Source organism: Astatotilapia calliptera, chromosome 17 (genome assembly GCF_964374335.1).
Source record: "Astatotilapia calliptera chromosome 17, fAstCal68.1, whole genome shotgun sequence".
Classification (NCBI taxonomy): Eukaryota; Metazoa; Chordata; class Actinopteri; order Cichliformes; family Cichlidae; genus Astatotilapia; species Astatotilapia calliptera.
Genome location: NC_137438.1, coordinates 218,651 through 243,255, shown reverse-complemented (window position 1 = coordinate 243,255; position 24,605 = coordinate 218,651). Strand labels below are relative to the sequence as shown.

Sequence of the window (24,605 nt, the reverse complement as noted above, 5' to 3'; positions counted from 1 at the left end):
TGCGCTGATTTTGAGCATGGTTCTGGCAGTCCCGATTCCAACACTCCAACACTGTGCGCTTGTTCTGCTTCCTGGCCTACTGACGTGGCGCCGCGATCCCACAGTGCACTGCGGCGTGACGTCAACTCCAAAACCCTATATATATGTATATATATATATGTATATATATGGCAGCACAAGAACAAGCTCTGAGCACAAGATCCATAGAGGCCGGGGTCTATCACACCAGGCAAGACCCCAGGTGCAGACTGTGTAAAGATGCCCCAGAGACAATCCAGCACATAACAGCAGGGTGCAAGATGCTAGCAGGCAAGGCATACATGGAACGCCATAACAGAGTGGCCGGCATAGTGTACAGGAACATCTGTGCCGAGTATAACCTGGAAGTCCCGAGGTCAAAATGGGAGATGCCCCCAAGGGTGGTGGAGAATGACCGAGCTAAGATCCTGTGGGACTTCCAGATACAGACGGACAAAATGGTGGTGGCTAACCAACCGGACATAGTGGTGGTAGACAAACAGAAGAAGACGGCCGTAGTGATCGATGTAGCGGTTCCGAATGACAGCAATATCAGGAAGAAGGAACACGAGAAGCTGGAGAAATACCAAGGGCTCAGAGAAGAGCTCGAGAGGATGTGGAGGGTGAAGGTAACGGTGGTCCCCGTGGTAATCGGAGCACTAGGTGCGGTGACTCCCAAGCTAGGCGAGTGGCTCCAGCAGATCCCGGGAACAACATCGCAGATCTCTGTCCAGAAGAGCGCAGTCCTGGGAACAGCTAAGATACTGCAGGACCCTCAAGCTCGGGTCCTCTACCAGAGGCCTGGGAGCTTGAGCTTGTTTTTTTTGTACATATATATAGGGGGGCTGGAGCCTATCCCAGCTGTCTTAGGGCAGGAGGCGGGGTACACCCTGGGCTAACACACAGAGACAGACAACCATTCACACTTAGAAGCGAGACTTTGTAAAACAAAATGTTAGTGAACCTCAACGAAGATTTGTGTCTTCAGATTTCAGGTTTTGGGCCTTTGCAGATGTTGAAAGCACAGCACAGGTTTCACAAATTCTAAAAAAACAAACATATATTTGATTCCTCTGAATCAAACGTGTTTGGTTTTTGCATAACTGTCAAACTAATTTTAATACTAGACAAAGATAACCTGAGTAAATATAAAGTGCAGTTTGTAAATGGTGTATTCATGTATTAAAGAAAAAAATGCTATCCAAACCCACCTGGTCTTATGTGAAAAACTAATTGCTGACGTGTGATCATTGTACTGATGCATGACCTAAATGTGCTTCAGCTTCAGGGCGTGAGCCGATGGTTTTTCAGGATTTTCTTGTAGAAATCATCATTCTTCAGCTGACATTTAGGATTCCTGTTTAAGACACCACTCGTTGAGTAGTGGTGTCGCAAAAAAAAACCCCAAACAAAAGCAGGAACTGACATTTTCATCAGTGCAGAGATGTTTAAGTTGGAGATGAGGATGTCATTTACGAGTACACTCTGTCCTAACCACCTGCATAAAGAATGACAAATGTGAAAGGTCTAACGTGGTGGACGTTTATCATTTGTGGTGCTCAATGGATGAATATATTTATTTTTCATTGTAAAAACAGAATTTCTCCTTTACATTTTCATAATCACGTGTGCCTGATTCTCGCCCTCAGGCCATATGTTTGACACGCCTGAGCCAGGCAGACTGTGTACATTTGTACCAGAGTTATACAAATTAAACAGGACACCTGTGACCTGGTAGTTTAACCTTTACTATAGCAGGCAGCACTTCATATGCATGCAGTTTTGCATTTTTCAGTTTAATTCTTGAGTTATTCTTTTATATTATACGTTTTTATATATGCTGTACGGAACGGTTAAGGGTTCTTTCTATACAGCCTTGGACTAAAAGGGCTCTCCACTCTTGCAGAAGTTGGAACATGGCTGCCATCTAGTGGACACTTCAGCACTTTTACATCAGCCATTCAATGCCTTTGTTTTCTTTGAGAAGCCCCACTTGGTATGAATGTCAGTACAGGAATCCTGATCTGATGATACTAAAACTCACCTTATATAACATTTATGTTATTTTGTGTTTGGAAGTGAGTGCACAAAAAAAGAACCCTACAGTTTTTTAATTCTTTTACCTGAGTCACCACTTTTATTATTTTCCAGACCGAGGTGCATCCATGAAAGTAATAACTCAAGACCTGTTTGTATAATGACACTTACAGCAACAAATGGTTATGAATTTGACTCTCACAACATCATTTTGTTGAGAAGGACTGGTTTTAAAAGGCAAAACAACATTTGAACGGCAAAAGCTCCAATCAACATGTTCATGCTGTAACTATTTGTTAACAGAAGCGCTGCTTTTATTGCTAAGGTTTCAAACAAAAAACAAAAAAGGACACCAGTGTGGATTTTGAACCAATCACATATTCAGTGCTTTCAGTGTTTCATTAACATCGTTGTTCAGACAGCAGGCTATTTTCAAAACACCTCCAGGTCTGCAGCGTTGTAGACCACTGCTGTCTCCTCAGTGCCCACAGCAGCTTCCTCTTGAGCCTCCTCGTCTTCTGCAGCTTCCTCCAGAGACTCCAAAGCCTCGTTGGTATCACTGGCAAAAGTCTCTCTGGAGACGTCATCATGCTCCTGCAGGTTTAGGGTGCCGATGGCCTGCTTCATCTTTTTGGCCACCAAATGTCGCCTCCTCTTCTGGGCAGCCTTCTTGCTCTTGTACTCCTTCACCTGTTCCTCAAAGAATATCTGCTTGATCTGGGCCTTGGTGATACTGGGGGTGTTCTTCAGCAGGTTGAGATACACCCCACCCGGTGTCCGACGCCTGCTGCCGTCCATGGTGTACACACCACCACTCTCCTCCAGGGTGGCAGTCTCTCCGAGAAGTTCTATGGCTTTTTTCTTGCCAACTACTTTGACAACTCGAGTGATCAGCTCCTTTTTGGGCTCCTGCAGCCTGAACGCAATCTCCTCTATCACCTTATCATCTGGGTCACCTTCTGTGATCTCATAGCGGCCCTTGATGTCCATCTCTGCTCTGGGGCCCAGCCGCTCCTTTGCAGGTCTCTTTCTCTTTGCATCACCTCCTGTGTTCTCCTCTGACCCCCTACCCTTCATGTACTCCTCCAGCTCAGCATCCAGCATGCTCACTTCTCCTCCTTCCTTTGACTGTGCCTCCATCTCCCTCTCCTTCTCCATTATCTTCCGAGCTAGGACGAAATTATAAGTCTCCACATTCCTGGTGGACATGCCAACACCATCCATGCCAAATATGCCAAGTTCTGCAGTGATAGCGTCCTGGCACTGCTCTTGTACTACAGAGCCCCAAATGTTATTCACCTTGCGGCCACCCGTCGTCCCCTGGGCGGGCACAGGGGTCGGCCCTAGCCGGGCGCTGCATGCAGGCGGCTGTGGAGCACTGGACACTTTCTGGCGTTTCCGGCGCCAAACAGCCGCCTCCTCGTCAGAGGACTCCGGGTCACTGTCACTAGACTCTGCCGTCCTACCTGTGCTGCGATAAGCTGCGGCTGGAAGTGTCTGAGCATAGGATCTGTTCTGGAAAGACTGGCCGCAGAAAGCCGGGGGAACCTGGGGTCGAGCTTCTTGTGCTGCTGTGGCTGGTCCCATCTCAGTATCCGAGCTGGACCCAGAGATCTCTCCATCTTCCAGGTCACCGTCCATGAGATCTCTGCCTCCCGCCATTTCTTGTCTGAAAGCCACACCGAAGCTAATGGCCGTACACTCCTGTTTTATTACATCGGCTAAAGTTGAGGCCACTAATTAGCGTGAACAGCTAACGCTGCACCGTTAGCGGCTAACGACACCGTTGAACCCAACAGAGAATTAATTAAGTCCGGGTTACAGAGGAAATACCTCCAGTGCAGGCTACAGCAGCAGGCCTTCTGCTCTGTATACAGCTGGACTTCAGCCTTGCTCTACTATTTCAGTCACACACTGAACTGCTAGGAAGAAGCTGACAGACCAACTTGAAACTCACAGAAAAAAAATCCGCGCTAGGCTAAACCGACACTTCCGCCTTCAAATTCTGACACCCTTTCAAAATAAACAAAAGCGATTAAACGTTATAACGTTCGTTATAAACGAACCACGTCAAATATGGTTGAGAAGTATCCTAAATGTAAATATATATTACTTCAATACTTTATTTACAGCTAACGTGCAAACCAATAGGTCACATAGGCAGTTAGTCGTGTGGCAGCAATTTTCATATTTCCATATAATAGGTTGATCAATGTCTGAAATATAAAGTTATTTGTTCAGGTGTGTTTATCTCTGTTTTTTATTGGTTTAAGGAGAGTGTAAGAATAGATTTCTTTGTGCGGTTGTCATCAAATCCTGTGATATTTTTTCCCTACTATGAAAAAAGTAAGTCGTCATCTCCGGCGGATGTTGCGTCAGCAGAACGGCACCGTTACAGATAAACAATATGGCAATGTCCGTACAGTGCCTCACGTCTGCTGGGAGATTTTTCTTACAAAGACATTTACTGAAGAAGAATTCGATAAGCAGGGTAAGAAGAATTGATTCATAGTCATGTTTGGAGTTTCTCATTTAATTGATATGCCCGTGACAGCTGCCAGTGCTCAGTGTCATAGAGGAAAAGCTCTGCGCATGGCCGGCTTGTTTGCGAACAGCTATTTAAGCTAGCTTAGCTATCACGTGATCAACTCTTACTGTGATGTTTGGATGTCCCTGTGTAACAGAACCGCCAATGGGGCAGATTCATTCATTATCGCTGACTGGTAGCAGCAAACGTAACGCTCTAAGTTTTGAAGCGTCATGGTGACTGGCTGTCCTTCTCCCGTAGTTCACTGCTGGACCGCACAGACTCTTGGTTACCCAAGCTGCTCACCAGGTGGCGCTAAATGTTCCTGAAACCAAGGTGACTGCTTTAGAGAACGGACTCCGGGTGGCATCTGAGGACTCGGGGCTCCCCACCTGCACAGTAAGCTGGAAGTAAACAGTTTAAAACAGGCTGCTTTAATACATGCACGTAAATATGTTGTTAAAATACCATAACCATTGTGAAGCAGCCAGCCAAATGTAATAGGCATGACAAAAAATGTTAGCATCTGCTAGCTTTGCCACTACAGGCTGAGATGTGGGGTTGTGGTACAGTAGCAGCAGTTTGTGGAAGCGTATATTAATTCCTGCTTTGTTCCAGGTGGGCTTGTGGATAGATGCCGGGAGTCGCTATGAGAACGAGAGAAATAACGGCACAGCGCACTTTCTGGAGCACATGGCATTTAAGGTGAGATGGCAGCTACGCAGCAAAGTTTTTAAAGCAGTGGTCTTTATTTGAATGTATCTGGCCTATGCAGAGAGGGAAGAATGCATTCTAATAGTTCACAGCAGTATAATAACAAAATAATGACATAAATGTAAAAATTCAGAGTTTCTTTATAAATGAAAGTAACATTCAAGACTTTGTTCACTTTGTCTGTATAAATGTGTGACAGGGCACCAGGAAACGCTCTCAGCTTGATCTGGAGTTGGAGATCGAGAACATGGGGGCTCACCTCAATGCCTACACATCCCGCGAGCAGACTGTTTACTATGCCAAAGCTTTCTCCAAGGATCTTCCGAGAGGTACGGGAGGGCAGAGGGGCTGAATGTTACATGGCAACATCTCAAACGAAAAACCTGGAATGTGTTAAAGCACAATAAAATATCTCTCTGTGTCAAAGCTGTGGAGATTCTGGCTGACATCATCCAGAACAGCACGCTGGGAGAGGCGGAGATCGAGAGGGAGCGAGGGGTGATCCTTCGAGAGATGCAGGAAGTGGAGACCAATCTGCAAGAGGTGGTCTTTGATTATCTGCATGCTACAGCGTACCAGTCCACAGCGCTGGGAAGAACCATCCTGGGCCCCACTGAGAACATCAAGTGAGACCAAACACCTAAAAAACACAAAGTACTCTGAGGTTTGCTGAAAGCATCCTGCACAGCTTAGCTTCCTGCTGTGTGTTTGTGACGCAGGACCATCAACAGAGGAGACCTGGTGGAGTATATCACCGCTCACTATAAAGGACCCAGAATAGTGTTGGCTGCTGCTGGAGGTTAGAGCTGTTTTCTGCTCACGTTTCGTTAACATTTTCTGTAAACCTGCAACAAACAGTCACTGATGCATGAGCACTGCTCAAAGTATGCAATAAATTCTGAACCAGAGTAAAGTTGATCTGATCTCCAGGACTCGCTCCCTCTCTGATCAGGTGTCTGTCATGACGAGCTCATCGATTTGGCCAAGTATCACTTTGGAAAACTTCCCAGCAGACATCAAGGCGAAGCCCCGGCTCTTCCTCCGTGCCATTTCACAGGAAGTGAGGTAAGGCTAACTTTAGTTTCTCACTACTGCATAACGGGGCGTCACATCAGCACAGAGCAGCTACTGTGTTATTTAAAGAATGAGATCGAGTGTATCAGAGTAACACGGTTGTCTCTAAGGTGGATGCAAATGAAGGGTGATGGCTCAGACATGTCCACGTCTTGGAAAATGTTTAAAACACACATATTACTTAAGATGCCTTAAATCTAGTTCAGATGGGTCTACAAGTGAATATGACTTTAGGCAGATGGTACGCGAGTTTCTGCACATTTTTTTTTAATATATTTTTATTAGGATTTTGTTCATAGTAACAGACAATGACAAAAAGAACAAGTACACAAGAACCAGAACAGAACTTAGCTCAGGCAATACAAGATTCTGAGGCACATACAAACCACAACCTCTCCAGGAATCAAAGCAAATCACAGTAAGGCAAGGCAAGGCACGGCCAGTTTATTTGTATAGCACAATTCAACAACAAGGTGATTCAAAGTGCTTTACAGAGACATTAGAAACAAGAACAAATAAAAAGCATGATTTAAAATTGATTAACACAAGCAAACAAACAAACTAACTAATTAACAAACAAACAACAAACAACAGTATATAAAATCAAAACAGATAAAATCAGAACAGTAGATAAAATCAGTAGTTAAATGTAAGTTTTGAAATTTAAGCTTAAAGTGTGGATTTGGTGCTTTATTCAAATGCAGCTGAGAACAGGTGAGTCTTCAACCTGGATTTAAATAAACTGAGTGTTTCAGCTGATCTGAGGCTTTCTGGGAGTTTGTTCCAGATATAAGGAGCATAAAAGCTGAATGCAGCTTCTCCGTGTCTGGTTCTGACTCTGGGAACTGATAAAAGACCGGATCCAGATGACCTGAGGGATCTGGATGGTTCATACTGGGTCAGGAGGTCATTGATGTATTTTGGTCCTAAACCATTCAGAGCTTTATAGACCAGCATCAGAACTTTAAAGTCTATCCTCTGACGGACAGGCAGCCAGTGTAAGGACCTCAGAGCTGGACTGATGTGGTCCACTTTTTTGGTCTTAGTGAGGACTCGAGCAGCAGAGTTCTGAATGAGCTGTAGTTGTCTGACTGATTTTTTAGGTAGACCTGTAAAGATGCTGTTACAGTAATCAAGCCTACTAAAGATGAATGCATGGACTAGTTTTTCCAGGTCCTGTTGAGACATCAGATCTTTTATCCTTGATATATTCTTGAGGTGATAGTAAGCTGACTTTGTTATTGTCTTAATGTGTTTTTCTAAGTTTAGGTCTGCATCCATCACTACACCCAAATTTCTCACCTGGTTTGTGGTTTTTAGATGTATAGATTGAAGTTCTCTGGTGACCTGTAATCGTTTTTCTTTGGCGCCAAAGACTAAGATCAATAAGATCAATAGTCAGGCAAATGAATTCAGACTGGGAAAGCCTCTGCACACGGTTTAGATTTTCAGTCGGACTTGGATCATCCAGTGTGACTGCATCATGCAGGTTCATGCAGGCTGTGCTTTCTAGTTCACACGGCATCAGGCTTTCATTAATGGAAACCTTTTAGATGAAGAAGGCGATAGATGTGTCGGATATTCCCTGAAATGAACGATTATACTGCAGCTGGACATGCTCGGGGAGACGGTGAGATATCGTTTAGAGGAGTAACCAGAACAAGTTTGCTTTCAAGTTGTATTTAAAGTGGTTTAAAAGACGTGTAAAAACAGTCATGAATTCAGTTTCTATATACACATATGCATCCTGTCGTCTGCTGCTCGTCTCACAGATTAGATTTGCTCTTTAACCCAGCTCTGCCTTCAAAACAAAAGCGTTGACAGTTCCCCACTAACTCCTGCCGGCCTGTATCACAGCACTGAGAACTGTAGATACTTCCAGTTAGGGCTGGGCCATATTATACCGTTCACGGTAATACTGGTATAATGTTAGGCAACGATAGGAAAATGAAATATCGCGATAGAATATGAGTAAAACGCGCATGCGCGGTGCCTTTGTTTTCATACGCACATGGCTGATTGTTGAGTGAAACAGATGAACCAGAATTGGTTTGTAAAAATGGTGCAACTTCAGTGATGTGAAACTGGTTTGGTGTTTGTCCGTCAGATACACGACAAAGCACATTTTTTTGCAGAACATGCAAGCGGCCGTCGTTATTGTCGTATTTGTCGGACTAAGATGCTCTTAAATAGGGATGGGTACCGGTGTCCGGTGCCATGATGGCACCGGTTCTGACAAACGGTAGTAACCAGACCGAAAAGCAGCGCACATTTCGGTGCTTTATTTCGGTGCTTTTTTTCCCTGAGCTGTGATAGACTTCTAGCCAATCATTTTACGTTTCCCAGGATAGTAGGCGGGGCCAGGTACGTACGTTCAGTTAGAGCAGAGCTACAGATTAAAAATGTCCAAGGCGAAGCGGTCAAAAGTCTGCCTGTACTTCACAGCAAAATATGCAAACTCAGCAGCAACAAGTGCTTTAAGCTGATACTGTGATACTGTCAAAGGAGGTAACTCCTCAAATCCGATGAAACACCTGGCGACGCATAGTGTTTTTTTTTAAAGCCGAGAAATGCGCTGTATTTGATAGCTTGCTGCGAGACCTCACACTGTGCACGTTGGGTGGGTTGCCAGTTATCGGACCCGGAGCAACATCCCCCAAAAACCCGAAGAATAGAGTCCTGGCCCCTAGCCCTGCCAGTGTAGCAGAATGATGAGGATGATGATGCAGCAGCAGCCGTTCTTCTCTGCGTGAGTAGCTTCATGTTGTTCGTGTGTAATTTACGTTGAGTAGGCTAACCACGTTATTACATTAATGCATGTAAGGTGAACTAGCAAACATCATCATAGCTACATGCGGCTGTCTTCTTGTTTGATGACAGATACTCCCTTCACCCTGGCCACAAAGGCTAAAATGACCAAAGAAAAAGTGGGAAACAGCTGAACATGAGAGGTTTAGGACAAAGTTTGTGTTTTTTCCATTGTTTAAGCACTGCTTCCAGCCAAGAGTATATACCATATATGCCCCATAGCTGCAGAAAAGGCTAACATTGTTATCTTTTTACAAAAAAAAAACAAACAGCTGAACATGAGAGGTTTTTGGACAAAGTTTGTGTTCTCCATTCTTTAAGCACCGGTTCGAGCACCGTTTAAGCACCGGCACCGTTTCAAAAGTACCGATTTGGCACCGGTATCGGATAAAACCTAAACGATACCCATCCCTACTCTTAAATCTGGGAGTAATCTGGGTCCTAAACTCCGTATGCTTCAGGTCAAACGACACTGCAGCATCACTGAGAGTTTAAAAACTGTCTAAATTCTTTCATCTTTAATAAAACGATCAGCATTGCTGCTTTACCAGGTGAAACTATGAAGTTTAACTTCCAGGCATCCATGAAAACAAAATGTATTACATTTAACGGAGTTAGAAGTTAGCAGGAAGCTAGCGGAAGTTAGCTCGCTAGTTTCGCTAGTTACCTAAGCATGATATTGCATGTTCTGACTGAGAGATTTCTGAAAAAAAATCAAACGTACAGCTCTGCTATCACTTCCAGCATAAATGAAGACAGGAAACTAAACAGCAGTGATGTTTGTAGGGTTACTGAAGTTGGGCTAGCTGGTATATAATGATGTGCTACGTGATCGCTAGCGACACAGCTATGTTAGCATAACATAAACAGTGAAGCTGGAGGACGAACACTAACACTTTTCCACTTATAAAAGTTAACGTGAAGGTTCTTCATGGTTAGAAACAAATGCAATCGCATGGCAGGATGCTGTAAACGGACCAAACTTCAGTCAGGAGAACAACTGAGATAATCCATCCACAATACGAGGTTAGTCATTAATATACTGCAACAACATGGGAATAGAGCAGCTGCAGAGAATTCAACATTAATGAATCAATGGTACAGAAGTGGAGGAAGCAAGAAGAATGAGTTTAATAAAGTTTGATTTATCTGACTGCTTTGTTTCGCTTAATGTGCCTTATAATCCCGTGCACCTTATGGTCCGAAAAATACGTACTGCACACTGCAGTTTAATGTTGCAAAGCACCTCTTTTTAACTTCAGTGGATATTATACATGGTTATGCTCAGGATATGTCAGCCCATTTCTACTGGAAATGCCTTTTGGTTAAACTTTCAGCAAGGAATTTGCATTTGCACGGTTACATTTTTATAAAGCTTTAATGTACATAATGTACATTTGCTCGCTTTGAAGTCCAAAACAGCACCACTGCACAGAAGACCCCACCCCCTCCTGGTGACCAGGTGATGACTCTGTCACCGGACAGCGTGAGGAGATCCCTCAGCAGGATCAATGCACGTAAAGCTCCGGGTCCTGACAACATTCCTGGTCGTGTACTGAGAGACTGTGCAGTGGAACTCACTGACGTCTTCACAGACATCTTCAACATATCACTCATCCAGGCTGTCGTCCCCACATGTTTTAAAGCCACCACAATCATTCCGGTTCCAAAAAAGTCATCTCCCTCCTGCTTTAATGACTACCGTCCTGTTGCACTTACTCCCATCCTGATGAAGTGCTTCGAACGACTAGTCATGCAACACATCAAGACTGTCCTGCCCCCCTCCCTGGATCCCTTCCAGTTTGCCTATCGGCCCAACCGCTCAACCGATGATGCCATCTCCACTGCACTCCACTCGGCACTCACACACCTGGACAAAAATGACTCATATGTTCGAATGCTGTTCATAGATTTCAGTTCAGCATTCAACACTATAATCCCCCAACAGCTCATTCAAAAACTGGTCCAGCTGGGGCTCAACACCTCACTGTGCAACTGGCTGTTGGATTTCCTCACCGGAAGACCTCAAGCAGTACGGGTCGGCAGTAATACATCCAGCACCATCGTTTTAAACACGGGGGCCCCGCAGGGATGTGTGCTGAGCCCCCTCCTCTTCACTCTGCTGACCCATGACTGCACTCCATCATACAGCTCCAACCTCTTCATCAAGTTTGCGGACGACACAACGGTGGTGGGTCTCATTAGCAACAGGGATGAGACCGACTACAGAAGTGAGGTGAGACGCCTGGCCACGTGGTGTGCTGACAACAATCTCTCTCTGAATGTGGAGAAGACGAAGGAGATTGTTGTGGACTTCAGGAGAATGCACACCCAACATGCTCCTCTGACCATTGACGGAGCGTCTGTGGAGAGAGTGAGCAGCACCAAGTTCTTGGGTGTGCACATCACAGAGGATCTCTCCTGGACGTACAACACCACAGCACTGGCCAAGAAATCACAGCAGCGTCTCTTCTTTCTCCGCAAACTAAGAAGAGCAGGAGCACCAGCCCCCATCATGTACACTTTCTACAGAGGCACCATCGAGAGCATCCTGTCGAGCTGCATCACTGTGTGGTTTGGAGCCTGCAATGCGTCCTGTCATAGAACCCTCCAACGCATAGTGAGAGCTGCAGAGAGGATCATTGGTGTCTCTCTCCCCTCCCTCCAGGACATTTACAGCACCCGTCTCACTAAAAAAGCCCTTTGCATAGCGGCTGATCCCACGCACCCAATGCAAAGCTTCTTCAAGCTGCTGCCGTCGGGGAGGAGACTGCGGAGTCTCCAGGCCAGGACCAGCAGGCTGAAGGACAGCTTCATCCATCAGGCTGTCAGGAAGCTTAACTCCCTCCCGACTCTGCCCCCCTCTCCCCTCTTCTCCTCCATGGTCTCACTGAACTCTGTCACACACACTCACACACACACTCACTCTCTGACTCACTCACTGGCCTGCACCAGTTACCAGTCACTTTGTGGAGCATTGGACTGCCATTACCTCATAAGACTTTGTTGTTACACTTTCTCTTACCGTACATTACTAAATCTCCATTTGCACTATTTGCCTATTTGCACTACTCTGCCTGGTTTACACTCAATGTCACTTACCCATTATATTGTATATTATATAGCTTTCTTGTTATATGTAAAATTGTATTTATTTAAATTTTTACTTTTTAATTATTTTACTTGCATTTTTAATCACTTTTATATTTAAATATATTTAAATGTTCATTTGCTATTTATCTAGGGATTGAAGAGTAACGCAATTTCTATTCTCCGTATGTCCTGTACATGTGGCAGAATCGACAAATAAAGTTGACTTTGACTTGACTTTGATAAAAACCAGCTTCTTGTTTACGTAAAAATAAATGGAAGGTTGTCTTTTTGTGCTAGTAATGTTGTGGAGGTGTATTTTGTCTCGCATCAATTATATCGTCAGTTATATCGTTATCGCAAAGTTTCAAATATATATCGTGATAAATATTTTTGGCCATATCGCCCTGCTCTACTTCCAGTAGACCTCAGTTAAGTATTTGTGTGCTTTCTATCATTCGTTGACTGTGAAACTGGTGCAGTTTCATTTCAAGTTATTAAAAAAAGCTTTAATTTGGTGAATGCTTCAGGACTCTGTTACGGTTTCAGATCAGAGTCCGTGACGACAAAATGCCACTCGCTCACATCGCCATCGCCGTGGAGGCTGTCGGATGGTCTCACCCCGACACAATCCCACTCATGGTAGCCAACACGCTCATTGGAAACTGGGACCGCTCGTTTGGTGGAGGCGTGGTGAGTACTGAGGAAACCTTGGATGTGGCACGTGTTGTTTTCTCTGTGCTGCTGCTAAATGCTCTTCCTCTTCTTCGCCATCTTTAAATAAAAACTGACCACACATACGTGCTCAGCATTTATTCAGCGAACCGTTTGTTTCTATGTCCTCTGAGTTTAGAATCTATCCAGTAAGCTGGCTCAGATGGCCTGTCAGGGGAACCTGTGCCATAGCTTCCAGTCCTTCAACACCTGCTACACAGACACAGGCCTCTGGGGACTCTACATGGTGTGTGAACCCGGCACCATCAACGACATGATGCACTTTACTCAAATGGAATGGTGAGCGCGCTCAGATCAGTTTAGTCGTCAAAGTTTTAAAGAAGGTTAAACCTGCTGACTGAACGTGTTTAACGCTTGTGTGTCGCTGCTTCCTGTCAGGATTTCTCTTTGTACCAGTGTGACGGAGAGCGAGGTAGCTCGGGCCAAGAACCTGCTCAAGACCAACATGCTGCTGCATCTGGACGGTAAGGCAGCGTGACTGTAGAGCGTGCAGTCGTGCGGCGCCTGGTTTCACGTGTTGATCTGCTTCCTCCAGGATCCACCCCAATCTGCGAGGACATCGGCAGACAGATGCTGTGCTACAGTCGCAGGATCCCTCTGCATGAGCTGGAAGCCCGCATTGATGTGAGTCGACAGGTTCTTCTGCTCTGTCAGTAACTGTTACCGGAAATCCAACTGAGGGCTGCGTTTTGTACAAGTTCATAACTCTGTGTACTCTTAGTATCCAGCAGCTACGGTTGGCTCTGTTATTGCAGCTCAGACTGAGGCCTGTACTTCACTTTTTATTTACCTGGTAACCATGGTAACCTGTTTAGACAGATTATAGTGGTGAGACTGCGTCGCGTCTCCAACACCTCCACGTTGATGCGTCCTTAGCGCGTGGTGTCGCAGAACGTCGCAGCTGAATTCCACCTTTGTGACTGTTGAACGTAGAAAAACTGCAACCAGAGGAGGAAGTGAGATCCCAGGAACGTTGAGCTTTCTGGCACTCGTCACGTGTGCTTATTTGCTGCTTCCATATTTAAAGTTAAAATGCATCATAAGAGTATATTTTTTCATAAGGCCAGGTTTTTTTACATTTAAAGCAGTAAGACCAGAACAATAACAGAGTCACAGTGATAAACTGTGTGAGGCTGAGAAAACCTCAATGTAAATCTGGTAACGTCCCAGCCGGTGTCTTTAAGCACGACCTGAAATAATGTTTGAAAAGCTCTTTTTGCCCTGATCCTCCACCATGTTTGTCTCTGGCTCTCCACAGGCCATCGACGCCAGCACCATAAAGGACGTGTGCACCAAATACATCTACAACAGAGCTCCTGCCATCGCAGCTGTCGGTACGTTTTCAAACACGGGACGCCTGCAGAGGCTGAACCTAACGAAACTCGGAGTGTACGATAAAAGGAAGCCGGCGGCTCAGTGTGGGGAGTGAATCCCAGTTTGAACTCTGCTGGTGATGCAAGTGATCGTCACTGTGACGGCTGAACTATGCAGACTGATGTTTTAGCTTTTAGCCCTGATTTACAATTTTAATCAGTTTTCTGTCGCCTGTAAAGAAAAGAATGGTTTATCAGAACTCTGGGTTTAAATCTTGAGCCAAAACAGGAAGTGAGCGTAGCTTCAAGTGTGACGATGCAGTCAGTCAAAGATCAGAGCGTCTCTGGAACTCAGTCTGTGTTCAAACTCGTGTTTCTGCCTGATGTTAAAGCAGATAAGCAATAAGTTTGTTTGTTCTCAGGTCCAATCGAACAGCTGCCCGACTACAACCAGATCCGCAGTGGGATGTTCTGGATGAGAAGCTGAGCAGGACACGCTGAGGAAGTGGACAAATGCAAAATTTAAGTCGTGTCACGTTATTTTTTCCTTCTTTTTATTATAAAATAAAGACCAACACAATAATGTTAAAATAACAGATTCTATTAACGCGTGGTTCTTGTCATTTTTTATTTTTGGCTGCCACTTGTTCCTGAGCAGCTTTCTTGGCTTTGACCATCTCCACCAGTTCCTGTCAGAGGAAAAAGGAAACGTGTTAGTTCCTCAGTTTGTCGCTGCAGAGTTTCACGCTGCAGTAAAAACACTTTAATGCAAAACACGAGCCTTCTGAGCACAGACCACGGCAGCAGCATACCTTATACCTCTTCATACAGTCCTTCTTGCTTCGTCCACGCACAGCAGCTGCGATCTTCTCCCAGCGCTCAGGCGTGTTGACCGGGTAGGTCTTCAGGGCTTGTTCTAGAAGTTTCTGCTCCTCTGTGGTCCAGGGGGCAGCATTCCCATCACTGCCTGAGGCTGAGGGGCCACACGTGACAACACAATCGTCAGGAACTCTCAAAAGCTCACAGCTGACGACTGAATGTTTTCATTACATCAGCTACTAAATAACGACTGGGACAAAAACGAGCCATCTACAGTAGCTGTGCCCCAAATAGAGACCAGCTCAGCTGCAGTAGGTGTGGTCTAGGGCCGCCACAAACTATTACTTTGATAGTCGACTAATCAGATCATCATCCATTGGACGTACAACGTACAGCTTATTGCACCAGCAGCATCTGCTCTTATTTAACTATCATTAGCTTACAGCTGTAAGTGTTTAAGGTGCTAACTAAAAATAAAGACAAGATGATAGTTTATTAAATTTTAATGAAATCTGCAGATTGTTTCGGTGAAGTTTAATGAACTCCTTGCTATCTAAAATATAACAGGACACCGGAGTATATTCTGGAGCATCTCACACTTCTGATGATCAGCTGTCTGCTTGACGTTTATTCAGCTGTGTAAAAACTATAACTTTAATCTCAGCCAAACCGATTTACTCAGGAACAAATAAAATACTGAAAAAAGGCCAAACAATAACATTTGAAGACGATTTGCCGGGAGTCCGGTGTTCTCACGGCTCTAGTGGGCCTAGCCCCCGGCTAGCTATCGAGCTAGTGGGTAACAGACGTCTCCGAAGACATCGGAGCGCTTTTGAAAATATGTGGTGTCCTGATAAACTGAGCAGATATTTGAGGTTTACACAGCTACATTCTCGCCTGAAAATATGTTAAACGTTTATTTTGTGACCCAGAAAGAATAATAAGAGTAAAGTTAAAACTAACTAGCTGCCGCCATTGTTGGAAACTGGAATTGGCAAGGCCACGCTATGAATTCTGGGATAGGTGGGCCACGAAGTATACACCTGACCCATCCTTCAAATCTGAGGAAATGAAGGCCGCGTTTGTCAGAGTCTTCGAATTTGTGCAGCCTTTGTCGTGTCGCTGTAACATAATCGGCCTACAAATGCGGGCACAGGAGGATGCGGTTCCTGAATTTGGACGCTGTCACTACCGGATCCGTACCGGAAACCTGATCAGTACTCCGCATGCGCAAATCTTCCGTCACTTCCTCTCGTTGCCAACATTGCGAGAGTTAATGTATTTAAGTGACACGGTTAGCGCCCAGTTAGCTCTTAGCATTTCTCAGCAGCTCTGCCTGCTTTTCGACTGCCCGGGACATTTAAACAATGGAGAATCCGTTTACAAACAAATTCATGCTTTTCTCGTCCCCCGATTGAGCAACAGCGCCGTAAAATAGAAAGAATGGCGCCTACTTACAGACTTAATAATACTGACTTAGTAATGTGTCACGTGAAGATTCATCAGCCAGATGAAGTGTTTACTGACAACTGACAGTGACAGCGCACATCATCATCACTATTCCAACAATCCTCTCCTCACAGACGAGCATAAACACACTCGACTGTCACTAAATCAGATTTAACCCTTTAGAGCCGATCGGAGCGGGAACGCTCTGTTATGCATAACTATTTTTAAATCCCGGTAGCACTGCAACCACGTAAGCTAGCGCAAAAATTTTTTTTGCATATGAAACCGGAGGAGTTGTACTTACATATTGTGCCATCAGCTTGTCCTAGGTCACGGTTTCCTTCCACATAAAGCTTTGCAAAAACTGCATAAAAAGCGCTAGCAGGAACAAAAACATAATATTCCAGAAACACGCTTTGCCGATCCGATCAGCTGTTCAAAACACTTCCTACGTTGGAATAGACGTCAGCGCGAACTTTTGCATTTCCGCCATTACCTGGCCGAAACCAGAAGTGACGTCATTTTCGCGGAAATGTAGTCTTTTTTGCGATCAGGGCCTCAGGGCCTATACTGCTCTTTTTAAAAGTTATCTTTGACTTTATGACTTTCTGTGTCGTTTCTGGGATGCTTAGGACTCATATTGCACTGCTGGAAATAGTTTATTTTGATGCATATGCTGCTTTTTTGCAAATTTGCAGTATAATATTTATTTTCGTTTTTCCTGCAGTGTATAAAAATTGGTGTATTTCAAAAATAAAACTATGAAGACACTCAAAATAAATTTCCTGTGGTGGGAAACTATTTTGTGCAACTTTTTTGTATTTACAGTTTTGAGGGATAAGACTCTTAAATTTCTCTAACTACAAATATATGTTAAAAAATCAAAAACGATTTTCAATTTTTTTGTAGTTTATTGCACTTTTTTGCAATTTATGTAATTACTATGCACTTAATGAATACATATTATTAAAATCTGGGCTATAATGGTTGTATTGATGTATAGCAACTTGAAATGCTCCCAAAAATGGCTCCACAGCATGTAAAAATATAATATAAGCTCTGGCGGACTTGGTTCTATGGTAGGTCTTAAAGGGTTAACACGCGCTTGACGCTAATTCAGTTTACAATAGGGTTCATTCGCTCGGTCAGCAGGTGGCGGTATCCTCGTACCCTGTACTGCACGGTCCAACTTTGCACAGGCGCAGTAAGGACCGGGGAGTCCTGATCCGTAACTATCGTGTTATTTTTCGTTTTTGTCTACATTATATTGAAATGCTTCATTATTGCAAACAATTTAAGAGATATTTATTATTCTTAAAATCTTGAGAGATACTTTGACCCGTAACTATTGTAAAATTGGCTCTGATATGGTGCAGGAAAATGTACAGGCATATTTAAAGTTCAAAGGATGTTAGTAAGATCACCGACTCGTTACACTGTAACATCGTGTTTGATCACAGCGAGCATCACTGGGATGTGTGGTAGCCTGTGTGCTTATGCAGTGAGCTAATGTGTTTCAGTCATTTCACAGAAGCGCTGACGTGTGCGTGTAATCTATTACTGACACGATCAGCACAGGGAGGAGACGTACTTGATAACATTTGATCCACAGCACGTCTTTGACATTCTGCTTGGTGATGGAGCCAATCAGAATCGATCAGGTGTGTGTGTCTACCCCAGCCTCACTTACCATCAAACCTCTCTGAGGGCACAGCGTTGTCGATGGAGGGCGGCACTGATGTGTGCTCCTTCTTGAACTTTTCAAATGCTTTTCTATTTATTTCATCTTTCTGCACCGGATCTGTGGATGAGACCGTAAACAGCAGCAGGTCAAAGCATCCATGCGCCTACAGATAAAACCGTGGTAAGCTGAGGTTTCTTTGTGAGCTTACCGAGTCGTTGCAGGTTCTTGGCTTTGTTGATGACGTCTTTGGCCGTCCTCTTCATGCCGCTGGTGGAGTGCGTGTTCATATAGTCAGCAATAACCTCCCACCTAGGAAACACGAAACAAGCTTTATTGACACACAGTTCCCCGATTGACGCCGGCTGTAATTCCGAGCGCTCACCTGGCGTTGGTTCCAGCAGGGAACAGGTTCACTGCTTTTATGAGCAGCTGGAGGTCCTCTTCGTTCCAGCCCTTCCCCCCGCCTGCTCCCCCGCTGGCCTGCTCAGAGCTGCGAGCCGCCTGCCTGGCCTGGATCTCAGCCTCCTTCTCCTTCTGCAGCTGAGCATTCACCTCCTGCACCTGAGGAAACAGCAGCAACCTGTTTGTCGACGTGCTGGCTCCTGATGGTCTCCGGCTTCAAACCTGAGGCGCTACAAAGAAAAAGTTCCTCTACCTGCTTTTCTACTGCTGCCTTGTTCTCCTCTTTAGAGCCCGAAGCCAACTCTTCATTGAGGGACTGTAGGCTGGAAAGAAACAACACACATGCGTCACATCTCATCAAATGCACTGCTGAAGCTTTATGAAATAATAATTACACTAAATCTTAATTCAAGCCTGTAGTTTGGCACATCATGTCAAACCACCAAGTTCTTCACACTTGTAATGAAACCACAGGCTCTTCTGTGTGCCAGAGAACTGCTCCTGCCTGCAGCTGCAAAGGGTTCCTCTCCAACACTGAAAGCTTTCAGCTGCAGATGAGCAAACCTGACCTGATGTTTCACAGATGATATCCCAGGTCATTCCTTTCATTATATGGTAAGCTGTTTAAATGTAACCAACATTATCAACAGCTTTACGCTCATCCAGGATCATCTCATGGTGGAAACCTGAATCCAGTTTGTTTCTTCAAAGTCGAGCAAGAAAACAAAAAGCATCACGCCCTTTGGCGACGGCGGCCCTTTGGCGACGGCGGCCCTTTGGCGACGGCGGCCCTTTGGCTAAAACTGACTCGTACCTTGTTAGTTCCAGGCGGTCACAGAGTTTCTCCACTTCCTCCATCATTTTCACACTGTCAGCCTCGTTGTCTGCAAAGTAGTTCCAGTTCTGTGGAGAGGAACAGCATCAGATAGTGAAAATGCACCAAGCAGCAGCAGCACACAAACACGTCTGACACTGTAGGCGCTTACCTTGCACATGGTCCTGAGTTTCTGCCTCTCCTTCTTGATGGCCTTCTTCTGGATCTCCTTCTCTTTCTTGGCCTGCTGGGCGGCCTGCTTGGCTTCCTCTTCCTCCTTCTCCTTTGCCAGCCGAGCTGCCTCCAGCTCCGCCCGCCGGGCCTGTCAGACACGCAGAACCTGAGCCTGTGACCAACTGAAGCTCAGCATCTTCTCACAGCATGAACTGAGCAGCTTTAAGAAGCTTCTTTGACTGGAAATATGTGTATTACCCACAGTGTGAAGCACTGAGTGGTGTTTTTGTCCAAACATGACAATAAGAAAACCAAACTGTCCAATACTGTCCACTGCTCAGATTCTGGTAAACAGAAGCGAACACTATCCACTCTTTAAATTTCATAACAGCTCCAGGTTAAGCTGCTCCTTCGTGATCCAGGTCACAGAGAGGATGGAGGAATTACAGCGCCTGAACCAGGACAGGAAGCTGTGTGAACATTTGTCCTGCAGTAACCCTCCTTCATTTATTGATTTATTTTCCCTTTGTCACGTCTGCACTGGCAGGAATAAACTCAGCATGGATTGTTTTAATCACCTTGTCTAACTAGAGGAGCAGCTAATGTAACACGAACGTCGCAGCTAACAGCACCAACCCAATGAGATGATTCTATGCTGCTAGCTTTACCGTTGGACGTAACAGTCGCACCTTTAGGCCAATCGACCTTCCCCGCCGTGAGTGACACCTACCCTCTCCTTCTCTTCCTGCTCTCTCTTCTTGGCCTCAGCTTTGGCTTTCTTCTCAGACTCCTTCCTGGATTTTTCTTCTTCTTTGAATTTCTTTATTCTAGGGTCGCAGCCGTAGGCAGTATCTGCAGTGAAGCATGACAGACGATGAGTCACACTGCAGCCTCTTTTTACAGACCATCTCTGTACGTGCAGCAGCTATTTGCTCAATACTTCAGGGCTTTGTGTTGCTAATGAAGTGTGTGACTGTACCAACTAGTGTTCGTATTCTGTTCATCTCCTCCTTCTTCCTTTGAGCCCTCGAAGCTCGGTTCTGCTTTTCAATCCATCTCCTCTCATCACGACTACACGGGGGGAGAGTTGACGCGTTAGACGACAGAGGGCTAACACCTGCTTCATCAGGGCAGACGGGAGCTTACCATTCAGCCTTCTCCTTTTCTTCTTCATCCAAGTATGAAAATTCCCTCCAGGAGTCAAAGTTGTACCTTTAACCAAAGAGAAAAGAATGAACCTTTAAGCCTGTGTTTGTCTCGTTTTTCCATTCAAAGGAGCATCTCTCACTCTTCCACTTACCAAAAAGAGTAAAAATTATCCACTTCTTCAAAAGAGGACTCTGCGGTTCCAAGTTTGGGCACATGTTTCTTGGAAGACCATCTGGCATTTCTCTCAAAAACGGGAGCAAATCCCTCAAAAAAGTTCTCTTTCCCTTCACTCTTGGAAGGCACAGAATTGTCGAAGGTAGGATCTACACTGTCGAAGGCTCTCCTCTTCACGGGGTCGGACAAGATTTCCACAGCTGAGGTTCAACAGGTGGGTCAGTTAGTTCAGCAGATTCCAGAAACAATGTCTGTGTTGACGATTAGTTGCAGCACTGCGTACCTTTAGTGATGCAGGTGAAGTAGTCATTGTCTCCTTCCACGATCTGCTCCCCTGCAGCTTTCCTTTTGTCGGGATGGTGCTTCAGCACAATCGATTTGTCTGCAGATAAACGGCAGAGACTTGGGATCAAACTGCGTCATTACAACAAACCAGAGACATGAAACACGCGTGTAGGTGGGAACATACTCACGGGCAGCTTTGATCTGTTTCTGTGTCGCCTTGTACCTCAGGTGTGGGAGCCCAAGCACAGCATAGTGATCTTGATTCTGACAGGTTACAGGAGAGTATGCTGTGTCACATGACAGTAACGCTCAACGACATTATTGCAGCTCTTAAACTCTTTGGAGTCCCTCAGGGTTCCTGTTCCCCTGACTCTGTTAGCACCAACAGCTACACCTGTTATCAGATCACCGCTTCAAATAATCACTTAGTCCCAACACCGTACAGTAAATATGGGTTTACTTTAAAACATTACATCTGCACCGTCTTCTACAATCCACGTGCGGCCTTTTCGTTCCAGATAAACTCTAAAGTCAAAAGAAAAAACTCGCCTTCACATGTATCCGTCTACTTGTAACTAACGCTTTATTTTTAACGTGGAATACATTTCACTACAGGAAGTGCTCACTGTCGTTTGTAGCGATGAACCAAAACCGTTTAAGTTTGCGAGGCATTTCAGAACTCACCTGTGATTGGGTTTTTCAGCTTCATCTTAATGCAGTGAATCGAAGTCTTAGTGGCACTGACTGCAGGATCTGGCACAGGTGTTAACACCTCACCATGAGATCATTAAACTAATGTTCTGTGACTCACAGATTAGATGCACTACTGCGCTGTAAGCACACGGCACCGTAACCACTGAAACGTCAGGTCAGACTGAGAAGCACAACCAGAAAAGCTTGAAATGGATAATTGTGTGTTTCAGAAACATGACTCAAAGGACTTCACGATGAACCACATTTTAATCTCAGACAATTAAATGAACGACACTGGAAATGCACGCTCCGCTGAGAGAACGAGGCAAAAGCAAGTCCAGCCCTGACGGGGCCTGATGACGTGCTGCATGTGCCTGGTGTGCAACAAACCCAAAGCCCTGAAACAGCAGAAAGTAAAGAGTTCATCCATCAAACTGGATTATTTTCCTCTGTTTGGAAAGCACAACACCGTTAACTGATTCAAACAAAGCAGCGGTTGCTAACGTGAATTATCATCGACTCAGGCATCATTAAAGCACGTCTGTGCAGCGTGTCAGTGCATCCATCAAACACACACACACGGCCAAAGATAAGCGTCCACAGACAGTGAGTATCGAAGGCTTTGGAAAACTGGCTGTGCTGCAAAACACGCACCATCACCGGTTCAACTGAATAGTTTTTCCAGACTGTAAACACATCACAGGGAAGTGGAGAGGGCTGTCAGGAACCTCACTCTGAAATTCCCAACACATTCTACTTTGCTTACAGAGCATGCCCTCAGGTCAGCTGAACAAACTCCCCATCATGTTTTAATAAACAGGATCACAGCAGAACTTTGATGATTTCAGTTTTTGTTACATTTCAGTAAAAATGTTTCATCCATATTTGTTTGTCTTCTAAGACAGAAGAACCGTTTAGTACCGATGTGAAAGCAGGGATCTCTTTGCAAACAGCTGAGATGTATTGTCACATACCTTCCAGTCTTTAGGATCAAGTTTTCGGAGCATGGAGTACTCCTCCAGCTGAAACTCCTCATCTGCAGACTCTTCTGAGGACTCCTCCTCTTCCTCCAGCTCCTGGAAGGAAGACGACACATTTCTGTTTCTCCTCCTTATGTAGGCCTCGAACCACCGACCCACGGGCTCCACCTGAACCTGTGCAGAGGCTGTGAGGAGGAAGAGAGATTTTGGTAAATGAAGCATCTTTGCTCCCTTTTTTGTTACTACGACACTGTAAAACTAAGTGTTTCAGTACTTCGAATCATTACTTATCTTAAACTTGAACACTGCCAAGAGATTTTTAGCAAAGCCTCAGGCGTTAATTAGCATGTTAGGGCTAAAGCGTTTGCAACTTTTCAAAGCTTTACATTAGAAAGACTCCAAGGTGGAGGGCTCTGGCAGCTATGGCTGTCTTTTATGTACAGTCTATGATTGACGGCTGGGAAACTAAGAGGCTGTTTGGCAGCAAAGAGCTTCAGAGAGACTAAGCAGACTATGCTCAGAAAGGGTTTTACTGCCAATGTTGAGCAGGTTTACAACATTAGGAAATTGCTGCGGTACTTGGTGTGAAACATGCTGTAAGACAAACACTTAAACATAAAATAAAAATTGAAAGTGCTGAGCAGATTGGTATATACATGAATGCAGCTGATCATCAGTGCAAAAATGGAGCCGATGCAGAGAACACAGGACAGGGTCATATGCTTGAGGTGGGAACAGTCTTATGGTTATTGAAGAACTGAAGCAGAGCTGCAAGCACAGTGCGAGTGTCACAACCATCACTGCCCCAAACATGGTGGAAAGTCTCACTGCGAACTCAGGATCCTCCAAACAAGAACTCCCACAGCTGAGAGGTCCCAAAGGAAGCGCTCCCAGTGACTGACTGAACATGTCGCCTCTCTCTTGCTTTGTCATTTTAAAGCTACAAAAGTATAAAATGCATTATTACTGGAGATGAATCAGCAGCACCGACATGTGACACGCTGTGCGGCGACACCGTCACAGTTTAACGGCCGTCAGTCAGTAACAGGGAGCGCTGCGTGTGTCCACCTTCACGCCTGTCACAGTCGTTCAGCCCTTACGTAACAGCCAGGTACTGCTCCACATGAAAGGCTGTGAAATTCCAAACTAGTCTGTCATTAATAATAATTATTATAAGTAGAAGCCAACTAACCGGTGAAGCTGGTGAGACGCTCTGGCGGCAGCGAGTGAACCCGGCGACAAACGCCGTTTGGATAACCCGAGACACAACACGGCTAACTAATACAAACGCAGAGACTTTACCGAGCTTCAAATTAGCCGGCAATGTTAGCCTGCTGTGTGCTCTGTTTAGCTGCATGCTAACACGCAGAGCAGCAATCAGTGTGTAAGAGTGCCTGCTCAACTAGCTGCCTCCCTCTGACCTCCTTCAGTGCTTACCGGCAGCTGCTCTGTAGACAACCGTTTCGTCCCCATCCAACGCTTCCAGCAGCATTTTCAAAGCAGGTTACGCGAACATTCAGATGCCCGAATGATCAAGTGAGACCTTTAGAAAGTGCTACAGTCTGTGGCCCGCTCTCTACCACATGGGCCTCCTTTTGCCACTGCCAATCCGAGAACGAGCTCTGCTGTCACACCGCTAAAACCTCCGGGTGTCTCATCGCGCCTC

The 24,605-nt window shown here is 45.1% G+C and overlaps 3 protein-coding genes across 4 annotated transcripts; 1 reads left to right on the top strand and 2 right to left on the bottom strand.

The window, feature by feature from the left end:
• Positions 1-2,124: 2,124 nt before the first annotated feature.
• Positions 2,125-4,053, bottom strand: phax (phosphorylated adaptor for RNA export). The gene has a single exon (XM_026148158.2). It carries the CDS (start codon positions 3,715-3,717, stop codon positions 2,488-2,490), a length of 1,230 nt encoding a protein of 409 aa, XP_026003943.2. The 5' UTR covers positions 3,718-4,053; the 3' UTR covers positions 2,125-2,487.
• Positions 4,054-4,387: 334 nt separating this feature from the next.
• On the top strand, positions 4,388-14,910 carry pmpcb (peptidase, mitochondrial processing subunit beta). Of its 2 annotated transcripts, none has more exons than XM_026148156.2 (13): positions 4,388-4,546; positions 4,844-4,981; positions 5,201-5,287; positions 5,496-5,625; positions 5,724-5,922; positions 6,016-6,095; positions 6,249-6,361; positions 12,818-12,961; positions 13,122-13,282; positions 13,382-13,467; positions 13,539-13,627; positions 14,262-14,337; positions 14,739-14,910. In XM_026148156.2, the coding sequence occupies exons 1-13, from the start codon at positions 4,463-4,465 to the stop codon at positions 14,801-14,803; spliced, it is 1,452 nt and encodes a 483-aa protein (XP_026003941.1). In that variant the 5' UTR covers positions 4,388-4,462; the 3' UTR covers positions 14,804-14,910. The 2 variants fall into 2 exon arrangements, with proteins under 2 accessions (XP_026003941.1, XP_080147874.1); XM_080291748.1 differs by lacking the exon at positions 14,739-14,910 and adding an exon at positions 14,488-14,514 and having other exon boundaries at positions 14,262-14,375.
• On the bottom strand, positions 14,849-24,586 carry dnajc2 (DnaJ (Hsp40) homolog, subfamily C, member 2). The gene is made up of 16 exons (XM_026148155.2): positions 24,377-24,586; positions 22,934-23,124; positions 21,455-21,530; positions 21,265-21,363; positions 20,959-21,181; positions 20,805-20,870; positions 20,638-20,729; positions 20,389-20,510; positions 19,657-19,806; positions 19,485-19,573; positions 18,924-18,993; positions 18,651-18,829; positions 18,477-18,577; positions 18,275-18,385; positions 15,129-15,289; positions 14,849-15,005 (listed from the first exon to the last, which is right to left on the bottom strand). The coding sequence occupies exons 1-16, from the start codon at positions 24,429-24,431 to the stop codon at positions 14,937-14,939; spliced, it is 1,854 nt and encodes a 617-aa protein (XP_026003940.2). The 5' UTR covers positions 24,432-24,586; the 3' UTR covers positions 14,849-14,936.
• Between the last annotated feature and the right edge of the window lie 19 nt (positions 24,587-24,605).

Coding starts and splice junctions, on each gene's coding strand:
- pmpcb (XM_026148156.2), top strand. CDS start 4,463: ATGGCAATGTCCGTACAGTGCCTCACGTCTGCTGGGAGATTTTTCTTA. Junction 4,547..4,843: donor AGAAGAATTCGATAAGCAGG/GTAAGAAGAATT, acceptor CTTCTCCCGTAG/TTCACTGCTGGACCGCACAG. Junction 13,283..13,381: donor CACTTTACTCAAATGGAATG/GTGAGCGCGCTC, acceptor GCTTCCTGTCAG/GATTTCTCTTTGTACCAGTG.
- dnajc2 (XM_026148155.2), bottom strand. CDS start 24,431: ATGCTGCTGGAAGCGTTGGATGGGGACGAAACGGTTGTCTACAGAGCA. Junction 23,125..24,376: donor TGTCTACAGAGCAGCTGCCG/GTAAGCACTGAA, acceptor TCCTCCTCACAG/CCTCTGCACAGGTTCAGGTG. Junction 19,807..20,388: donor AGCAGGAAGAGAAGGAGAGG/GTAGGTGTCACT, acceptor CGTGTCTGACAG/GCCCGGCGGGCGGAGCTGGA.
- phax (XM_026148158.2), bottom strand. CDS start 3,717: ATGGCGGGAGGCAGAGATCTCATGGACGGTGACCTGGAAGATGGAGAG.